We start from the raw sequence: 11,031 nt of genomic DNA, 5'->3' as shown, positions 1-11,031 counted from the left end.
TTGGTGGATGAAGGAGATAAGGTTGTGCCAAGATATGACAACAAATTTTGGCGGCAAAATATGACATAGTAAAAACCAGCCTTTCTAATGTAAGAACATATGTATATGCCAAATGTACATACATATATATGTACATACATATCGTTAGTACAGTATTGAAATGGCGTAACTCACACTATCTACGAATCCAAAATTAATCCTTTTGATTGATTACCCTTAGAGGACTGCATGAATTCATTCAAACATCTAGCCAAACAGAGTGCAGTATATTTGAATATTTTACTTCACATATAAAACACAAAAGCCAAGCATTGACTTGCTTGTTTAGAACCAAGCCCAGTGAATATAAGTAAGCTTTCAAGTAGCTTGCTGCAGTACACTGATATGTACATAAAAAAAAATATTTTTGGATATTCATGCAAAAAATTGTTATTTATTTCAATTCAATTTATTTTTAATTTGTTTGAATATTGTAATATCGACTCATATATCAAAACAGGTATTCACTCAAATAAAAAAAAAAAATGAAGCCAAAAGCATTCATTCGTTTAATATATGAATAATTCACAAGCCGTTTTGAATGAATTTATGCAGCCCTCTGAATTACCATTTCAGCGACGATGTGAGATTCGCCCTTTTCATACTACATATACTAACGATATGCATGTACATATATGTCTTGCTCAATGAAATTGCTCAACAGCTGCCTTCTGCCAGAGAACGCCAGCCACTTGTCCACGTCTCTCCCAAAAACGGCGTGTTACGAACAGAATTGTTTGTATTCGCTTTCGCGCAGGGTCGAAGTGGTCTCAATTCCAAGCGCCTGCGCATTGAAAATACTAGTTACAGAAAAATTTATGATCTCGATTGATCATCGATATTAATGAAGAAACGTTTACACTGCCGATTGGACAACTTTGTGGGGACGTAGCAGTGGTGGTTTTCATAAAATATATATATATGTATGTATGTCTGTATGTAGATATTTGTATGTATGTATATACATAGTAAATACGTATGTGTATGCATGTGTGCATGTCCTCGCATCAGTATATATATATTTAATTTAATGTATATAAAAAACAAATATATATATGTATGTATATTTCATTGTTTTTGTTTTTTTTAGCATTTTTGTAAGTTTATTTTACTTAGTCTATGCCATTCAGTCAATCAGTCGAAACGTTTGGGATGTGTTTCTCATTTTTGCACTGTCTCTCTCTCTGCCACCCTCTATCGCACTTTGCCGCTAACTCGTTGCCTTAATATTTGCTTACAATTCTCGGTCAGCAATCGTCTATTATCATTCTACTAGAACTATTTATTTCCAGAGAATTTTACTCTCAGCTCAGCAACTGCTGCTGCGACGGCATTTTGGAAATGAAATCCTTTTGTTAAAATTAAACGTTTTATACAATTTTGAAGCAACTGCACTGGTGTCCTTAAGGTAATTCATAAATATTTTTTAAATAGCTTCCGCTAGCACATCTCTAAAATAGTTACTAGCCATACTCTCTCTACATGGACTATATTCCATACAACTGGCGCACTATTCGCTCTTCCAACTGCATTTCTGTTTTATCTGCTATCTGTGGATAATGTTGTTAAAATACAAAAAGTTGCTTTCGTTTTTTTAAGTAAATATGTATCTACATATGTCATTTTGCTGGCGGCTTTGTTGGCAAATATCCGATCCCTTTTATTGCATACATACTCATATATGTATGTATGTACATATTTCTTATTTATGTAATTTTTTGTCAGTGCTACTCTCCATTGTTTTCAACGCTTCGTTCGCCTCATTCATTTTCAGTCCTGGTTTCAAGAAAGTTACAAAGGGCGCGCATTTTCTTTAGAAGAAAATTGCGATTTTGTTATTCTTTTATCTTCTGTGATATTCGGGCGATATTATGTGTGTATGTGTGTTCTGAATGATTGCGACGACCTGACTTTGGCGCTCAGCTGCTATGGTTGTTGCTGCCGCTGCGGTTAAGATTCGCTTGCTGTTGCACCCGTTTCGACTGCTGTTGCCGATCGTCGGCGGCACTAGGGCGCTCCTGGTGTGTGCGTCTGTGGTGGCGGCGCGAGCGTCTACACTGCGTTGAGCAGCACTCGTCGATGACCGGCTCGTTGCCTCCACCAATGCCGGGTTTCTCATAGAATTTCCGCTTAGCCGAGATACGCGTCTGCTGGCAGGTGGAGCGTGAGCAACGCTTTCGATCGCAATTCACTTTAGAGTCCTATGAAACGAGAGGAAAATTAATAATGTGTTAATTAGATACCATCTTCTTGTTGTGTGGTGTACACGCAGACTTACCTTGCAGCGACATTTGATGCACTTCTGCTCTCCATGTGATGCCAAAATCGGATGCCATTCCTGTCCATTTTCGTATATCTTATTTAATACCTTGCAGCCGCCTTGACTTAGGATCTCCTCCGGAGATGTTGTCTTATGCGATCCCTGATCTTGCAGTACGTTGGGGTTGGAGGGTCCGGCCTTTTCGCCACCACGTGAGGATTTGCTTTCAGGACACACCTTGCAACAAGCCTTCTTGTCCGGACGGTAGGCGATCTTCTCGGAGCAGGGTAGAGGCGGGCACACCATGCGTGGACAACGCACCTCCAGTGTCAGCACATCGCAAGTGCAGGTGGTGCATGTGTCAAAGCCGTTTGGTGGCAAGAACGGATGCCAAATGGCGCCGGCCAGGTGGAATTGGTCTCCCAAACGACAGCCGCGTGCGGTCTGTTCTACCGTTTTCTCCGTTTCAATGACTACATTTTGCGGTATGCACATTGAACAACATTCGCCCTCTCGTCGCACCAATTCTTCGTTGGGTTTGCACTGCACAGCTGGACATTTGATGGGTTCGCAGGTGGGCTGACCGCGCTGACATGCGCACATTTGGCAAACATCATTCGCGTTACGCCATTGCTCGGACTCATCATAGAAGCGACCGGAATGGAAACACTTAGCGCCCGGTGCAATCAGATTGCTGTCGCTGTGGTCACCAGGCACATTCGGTACATTGTTATCCGTGTGGACGGGAAAACAGTGCGATGGTACCTTCGTAGATTTCAACTTGCCGCGCAACATGAGCTCACTCTTCTCCTTCGAATGGATTTCCAGGTAACATACACTGTTCTCCAATTTGACGAGGTCGCTGGAGGGCATGCCGAGCACGTAACCTTCCATGTAGGAGCCGGAGAACTCCTCAAGTAGTTTGCGTGTCACCGGTGCTCCAATAGCTTCGATTGGCTTTTCTTCGAGGTATATTTGCAAATCCTGAGGATTTGATTGAAAACCATTCACAGTGAGTTCGTAGTGCAGGTTACATTCGTTATCGATGGCCAACCAAGCCATGCCCATGGCGTGAACTGGGGCAGTTGTAGAATTTTCAACACGTTTCAGTAGGATTGGTTCAGCAGAGTCCCGAGCATCGGCAACGGGGCGTGGTACAAAGTGGCCGCGAATGAGACTCGGCTCGTTCTCGATGGCTATGTTGACGCCCAGATCGCCAGTATATAGAGATTCAAGTGCTTTCGGACCCAATTTGTCGATGGTGCCTATGGCTTGGTTAAAGTTGAACGTTGGTGTAAGGTTCTCCAGCATCGTTCTGCGTTTACCCAAATCTTCCATAAGATTGATTTCGGGTCTGTCTTTAGTGCTAATATTATCGGTTTCGATGTTGTACGAAAGAGAACCATCGGTGTTGAGGAAGACCCAGGCCAGGCCGCTGCTCTTCGTCTTCGACTCCGCATTGTGTGGTGTGAGCAACGTCTGGAAGAGTTCGCATGTTGTGCGAGTGACAATGTGACCCTGTATGCGTAGGTGAGGGTTCTTCTTAGATTCGATTGTGAGTAGCAGTTTTCCGCGTGACATCAACCGCAACATCGGTATGGAAATGGGTGAAGATATTTCCATTACATTGATCTCAGACGAAGGCTTGCGTACTTTTTGAACTTCATCCAACACGATTTCCTTACGATCGGGCGACTCAACGCGTATATTGATCGGACTATCCAAATAGTCGTCGGCCCCAAATACACCATTAAAGACGAGGGTCAAATGAACGGAAGCGGCGGCGCCACTGCTTGTCGAGATTATAGCTGTACCGCCAGCGCCATTCAATAAAGCGGGCTTTGTGCCCGGTGAAGGCTCCAACAATGAGCTGAATAACTCCGTTTGCAGAGCAGTGTACTTGCCAATCTTACCACCGAGAGCCAGATCAATCTGATCCTTCTTGCCCCACAGCAATACAACGTGTAAGCGTTCGTCACGCAGTAGACGCTTATAGTCACGAGGAACACGACGCCAAACGCCACAGATCTTACCAGTCGCATTCTGATACACGCTCTGTGTATCAGAGAGTGGAGTCTGCAGCTGATGCTCCTCGAGAATGGTGCCAACGTCGTTGACAAATTGAATGGTACGCGGGCGATTATTTTTCGACGACGTGTAGAACGAGTAATAGAGATTCTTCTTGTGGAATAAGAAGCGGCCTGTGGCAACAATATTTTGCGGATTGAAGGTGCTAGTCGCATACATGGCCTTCATCTCCTCGCCTTTCAGGAAATGTGATGTCCTGCCGGTGAGTAGAGCTGCGAAATCTGTTAGGAAAGAGTAAGCGGATTGCAATATTTATTAATTAGTTATCAAAGACGTTGAGAGCGAGTAAAGAAAGATTATACAATTGCGAGGGAAAAAATACTTACGCTTCATATTGCGCTCCTCCTCTTCGATATTAACCGGGGCAGGCACATCCAAAGAGACGTCCGTATCTGCAATGAACAAAGGTGAAAAAAAAATTAAAATATGAGACAGATGAATTAACAAAAGGCATTAAAAGATTAGACAAATTAAGAAACTGTCAGCAATTAAATGGAATTCGGCTTCACACACCAAAGGGAAATCCATAAAATTAAAAAAGAAGATACATATAAAAATTGGCGTAACGAGTCTGAGGACCGCTGCTTGTACATAAACATAAAAGGTTAACTTATGAATGAATGAATCACAAATCGCAAATCGGATAAATAATGCCCGAGTGCTGGAATCGTGTGTCGGGTGATAGCCAGCCGGATCGTTTTGTCCGCGCGTAGGTGCATCGATATATGGCATTGTGCATGCTTCATGTACATATGTATGTATGTAGACAAGTGTGTATGAAAGAACCTTTCGACGATACAATGGTGATCAAAATCCCACGTCACGTTCGAGGCTTAAGTCGAATATTTATCGCTTAGTGCGTCTACATACTAGGTAGGTGTGGTGGTAGGCATTTAGAAAGAGAGATTTGTATTACTAAGCGTTCATGAATATGCGTACATACATACATAAGTACATATGTGCATATACATATGTACATATATTATTTCTTTAGTAATGCGTGAGTAAATATATATATACATACATATATTTGTACATTTGAAACAGTCGCAACTCTAGGAATTAAGGCAACCAGAAACAATTGGACAGATGTGCATTGGAATAGAAGCGGATAAGCCAGACTGCAAATATGCATACATACATATATACAAATAGGATAGATAACACACAGGCCGCTGCAGGTGAGAACACGTCGGAGGCCACCAGGCACTGTTAAGTCTGTGCATTGCAGATCGATATTGACAGTAAACAACAGCACGATGAGCAAGAAAAGAGCTCAAACAATAGAAGACATTTACGCCCAAATACATACAAACTATGTAGGTATGTATGTACTTAAGAAAGGCCATACAAATTGGCTGGAATGCAATTATGCAGATGCATACATATACATATAGCTATGTACGTGCATATGTGTGTATTTATGCATGCATTTGCGTATGTATATAAGTAGGAATTCTACCAATTACTTTCTTGTTTTCGGTTTAACCAACGGACCTCATCTCTGCTCGCTGCCAAAGGAAGGAAGTGAATGAATAAAAGCAGGTAAACAAGTGAAGGAAATTAGTGTGGTTATTGTCTGTAATTTGGTGCGCTACGTGAGGCCCGGCGGCTCCCAAAACTAAATGAAACAGCAGGAAGCCGAAGCGGTACAGTACGTGGAAATGCTTCATTGAATGAGCGCACAAGCGTAGACTTAATGACGTTGTATGCGAAGAGCAACAATACCAACAACAATACCAACAACAATAACAATAACAACGACAACAACAATATCAATTGTATTGTATGTATGTACATAATAGTATTAACTCAAATTCCATATAAGCGATCGCTGGCTCGCCGCTTTGTCTGCCACTTCGTCTGCCATGCAGGCTGGACAGGCTGGACAGGCCTGTTGTTGTCATGATGCTTGTCCGCCTTTCTTCCTTAGGTAGACGTGCCTCGACGGAGATGTTGGGTAAATTGCACCGATAGGCAAATAGCTGATCGTGCGGCACACTTAGTACTTGCATGGACGAAAAGGAGGCAATGACTGCTGGTAAGTGTATGCAGTGTTGCCAGAACATTTTTGTACCGCATCCCCATATCGAGCCGCAGTTATCCCCAAAAAATCCCCTTATTTTAACCCACATTTAAATCCCTTTTACAGGCCTATTCTGTGTTGTTAACAAACATGTTGTTATCGGTGAATAAAGTTCCTGTCAATTTTTAAACCGTTTTTTTTCGTATTCTGCGCACTATTGTAACTGGTAAATTTTGTTACCATCTGATAAGCAGATAAGAAAATATTGCCCTGTGAAATATGCTACACCAGAATTTCTACAAAACTTCATAGCTGAATTGCTGAATAAATTGACACGTTACCAGGGTACCTAGAATTGCGGTTACAAGAAATTTGGTCATTTTTTGGTAACAAAATTTCCCGGTGTCAAAATGTTCGGTAACAAGCAGAATAGGTCTGCTAGTGAGAAATAAAAAAATACGTATTCTCATTTTTGTTAGTTCATTTTAATTACTGTTTTGCAAAGAAACCTTCGTTAGAAAAATTTTAAACCAAACAAAAATGCCCCCTTCCCCAAACGAAAAAATCTATCCCCAAATGGTTTCAGAAGTTCCCAAAATGTGGCGAAATCCCCACATCTGGCAACACTGAGCGTATGTACATACCCTCATTTATACAGGGGCAATATATGTATACGTATATACATACATATGTACATACATATATAGCGTGGCTTATCGCTGATTGCAAATCACGCCACTAAACAACCTTTACAACGCCGGTAAATGCAAGCCCTGACGTTGCCTTCAGCGCTTGAGGTCCTTTAGGCCAGTAGCCTACTGAATGGCTTCAATGGTTTGTCGGGCGAGTCTAGTTGCGAGATTGACTGCCGGTCAGCATTGAGGTTGGTACTAACTAACTAACGACGGGTTGTTAACGCATTCAGAATGCGAAATTGGGCGGAGAAGCACGGCATTTTTAGTAACTCTTTTTTTTTTTAACAATGCACCTATATTTTTATGTATGCGCGTAGTCGTTGTGGCATATTTTACCAGCAAATTATCTGGCGTACCACGATTCGCACAATTCGCTGCAGGTCATTTGTGATCGCTGGCGTTGATCTGGCAATGAGCTGAGTCGAGAATGAACGTCACAGCGTAGAAGTGGGTGCCAACAAAACAACCAGTGATCGCCGACCGCCGCGCCGCGCCGCGCCACTGTAAAGGCCAAATAAGTCAACCGAGAGTGGCAAGGCAAAGCGGCTTTCGTTGTTTTTCGCTGCGCCACAAGAATTCCAGCAACGACCAATTTTTATGCATTCCAATGGCGTGGCTGGGCGCGCGCGATCGTATACGCCTGATTAAGCGCAAATCCTTGCATTTCGTCGACGACCGCGAACAATCTCAATGGCGCAAACAACCTTGGCGGTGGCTCCACTTTGGTTGCGGCGGCGATAACGCCGCTGTTTCCTTCTTGGCCTAAGGCTATGTGGCGACACGTTGTTCTATACGTTTAACAGTATCGATTCCGTGGAATTTTTTTGTTGTTGATGGCGGTTTAGAGCCACCACGTATTTTTTGTATTCTTTATTTTTATTTTTTTCTGTTAGCTGTGCCGCTGCTGCTGATTGTATGCCAGTTGTGGGCATTGTTATCTTTATCCGTTTATTATTGTTGTTGTCGGCAGTGGTAATGAAGGGCGACAAATCTGACACCTTGTATAGCATTTTATTGAGCGTGCTGAACGTAGCACAGGAAGGGATACCCGTGGTGTTTTTGTGTTTGATCTCATACTCCATTCTTCGGTCTTCTTTTCTCATTTTCCATTCTTAAAATTTTAATTTTTTTTTCTAGTTTTTTTTCTTGTTTTTTTGTTTATGGGTTTTGTATAGCATATTACTGCTTGTCTGTCGGCTTGTTTACTTCCATTTTTCGGGACTTGCTGCTGCCTTCGTTGGTGCCTATAGGCTTGCTACGTGATACTTGCTATTGTCTTTGTTGTTGTTTCCTTCTCAGCTCTCACTGTAGCTGTTAATAGTGGTGCTCCACGCCGTGGCAACATTGATCTTATCGCATGATCTTAATACCTTTTTCTTCTGAATTTGACAGGCGGCTGTTGGACGACGACGGCGGCGCACCGACAGACAGATAAACGCGTTTTTGGCGCTGTTGCTGCAGCTCAGTGCTCGCCGCGGGTCCGGTTGGTTGCTTGTTGAAGGTGTTGTTGCTTATTTTTGTAGTGTCGATGGCGCTACCGCCACAGCGGCAGGCAGGCATAGCTAACCAACCAGCCAGAACCAGAGGGAGCAAGAGCAACGCGTCAACCCAAAGAGTCGGCGCATTCATGACTTTTTTGATGGGATCAAAGACATTCCAGTGACCGTGTCAAAGCCGGTATCGTTGCGAGTGCGTTGCTGTCACTGGTCATGTTACTGCTGCTGTTGTGAATATTGCCTTGCCATTTCTTTTGGCCTGCGAGTTCGTGCTCAATCTCGATATCAACTGGCTGTTGCCAAGCGATTTCTTTGAGATTTTTATTTTATTTTTTTTTTACTGTATGATGAACTTTTTCATTGAATCCCAAGTTTGAGCTGTACAAAGTAAACAAGTAAACAAGTACTTTTTTCAGGCCTAAAGATTAATGAACCGCTGTCAGGGATTTGGTGTCGTTTTTAGGTATTTCTGGTGATTTGTTGGTATTCCCGTACGTTTATGAACGCCGCCAAAAGAAAATTAAATTCCATAGGAGATCAACCAGGTTATTTATTTTAATTCATTCAAGAGTTCGGAATATTTACTAAGTATACATACATACATACCTATATAGAAGTATGTGACAATATGCATTTGTCAGTACTTATGTATGTGCATTGAAATGGGAATGGAATGCCACAATTGTTTTGTTAAATAATTTCCTAAATATATGGAAATCGGTGGTAAAAAGAATCAATGAAAAATTCTCACTACCCACGTTGGTCAAATGTTCAAAGACGATGAAAAAATATGTATATTTATGTATGTATGAAGGAAGGTTTTAAATACATATGTACATACATATGTACAGCTTAGCATGGAACGATTTGTTAGCCTGGTTTATGACTTCTGCAATGGCCGATTTTTTATGCTGCCGCCGTTATTTTGAGCGAAGAGCAAAATAGGGCAGTTAGGAAAATATACGAACTCATTAAATTAGAAGAATATTTGCTTCTTCAGACTCACTGCTGGTCGTAAGCACTCAATCCGAAGGATAGTTCGTTTTATTATAAAAAATTTACGCTCAGCTTAAAAATACGATCGCATAGAGATTTTGAAGACGAAATTTATTTTCAGGTTAAAAAGGAGTTTGTTGCTACCCACCTTATTCAAAAGTTGAGTATATTTTTAATGTCTATTTTCTTTTACAAAATGTTCAATTTATGATTAAAGTCCACCCCTTTGGCTTTGTCGAAGCTCTATAATTTTATACTCTTTATGTTAAGAGGTGGTGTTTGTTGATCGAGTCATTAGCAATCAGGCAACGCACCACAAATTTATGAGGTCCTTTGCACATCCTTATTTTTCAAGTTCCCCGCGCAAGCAGCCTTATACGATGATTGTTGTACATATTATGTAAGTATGTCTGTATGTATGTAGGTCTGTACATTTGTTTGTATGATTCTCATTTTGATTACTACTACACTTACAACAAGCGAAGCACGTCTTGAGATTGCCGCTTGATAATGTAGGCACAGTGACCACAGAGCAGATAAAGTTTAATTAAATTTAAGTAAATCTTTTTTGTTTTTCAGCTGAGTTGCTCATTTATACTCAATAATAAAAACATCTATATAGACTTGAACTCTTTCAATGATTTTTGCTTTAAAATTTTTTGTTATTAATTTTGGTACTCGGTAACTCGGTGTTCGGTAATTTTTTTCGCATGTATTTTGTTTGTGTAACAATATTTTTGTATAACACTATTTTACACAAACAAAATACATTAGAAACAATTACCGAACACCGCGTTACCGAGTACCGAACTCGGTGTGAAGACCCACAATGAGATAATTTTGATGATTCATTAAACCGAAAACTCGTTATTCGTATCTATGTACATATATTTTAGTAAAGAAACTTAAAGGTATTTTATTCTTGAAAAATGATTAAGCTTTTGTTCCTGATTTGTTTCTTTAGCCGTTTTTATATGGAACCTTATTTTCATGCAATGCAATGTTATTTTGGGCAGTGCGACACCATTGTCATCGCAACGATTGCTTATGCACTCCATCTTCACCACTCGATTTGATTACCTCTTTACTTCGCGTGTTTTTTGTTTTTAGTTTTTATTTTATTTTTTGCTGTATAACTTTTTAGTGTTAATTTATCTACCAACCGATCGAAAATTGCCTTACCGCCTGCTGTGCTGCGTTTGCTTCTTTATCGCTTTGATTGCCGGTCGGACGGCGTTTATATAAAGAAAAAGAAAAAAAAAACTCACAAAAAATGGAAGAAAGATGCGCCAGTATTAGCAGAGAGAGCCTGTTTCGTAGAACATCGCTCGAATGCAACCAGCACGTCGGAATGTAAGTCATTGGTTAGTCGGTTTCGGTTGGTCATGAACAGAGGTGGGCACTACCACAAACAAGCGTGAGCTAAAAGTG

The 11,031-nt window shown here is 41.2% G+C and overlaps 1 protein-coding gene across 1 annotated transcript; it reads right to left on the bottom strand.

Annotated features, from left to right (window-relative positions):
• Positions 1-1,119: 1,119 nt before the first annotated feature.
• On the bottom strand, positions 1,120-8,668 carry sog (chordin short gastrulation). The gene is made up of 4 exons (XM_017631555.1): positions 8,479-8,668; positions 4,714-4,779; positions 2,318-4,608; positions 1,120-2,240 (listed from the first exon to the last, which is right to left on the bottom strand). Exons 1-4 carry the CDS (start codon positions 8,666-8,668, stop codon positions 1,959-1,961), a joined length of 2,829 nt encoding a protein of 942 aa, XP_017487044.1. The 3' UTR covers positions 1,120-1,958.
• Between the last annotated feature and the right edge of the window lie 2,363 nt (positions 8,669-11,031).

Source organism: Rhagoletis zephyria, unplaced genomic scaffold (assembly GCF_001687245.7).
Source record: "Rhagoletis zephyria isolate East Lansing unplaced genomic scaffold, Rhagoletis_zephyria_1.1 Rzeph_scaffold_08915, whole genome shotgun sequence".
NCBI lineage: Eukaryota > Metazoa > Arthropoda > Insecta > Diptera > Tephritidae > Rhagoletis > Rhagoletis zephyria.
Note: the sequence above shows the minus strand (reverse complement) of the source record. Positions and strands in the feature narration are given on the sequence as shown.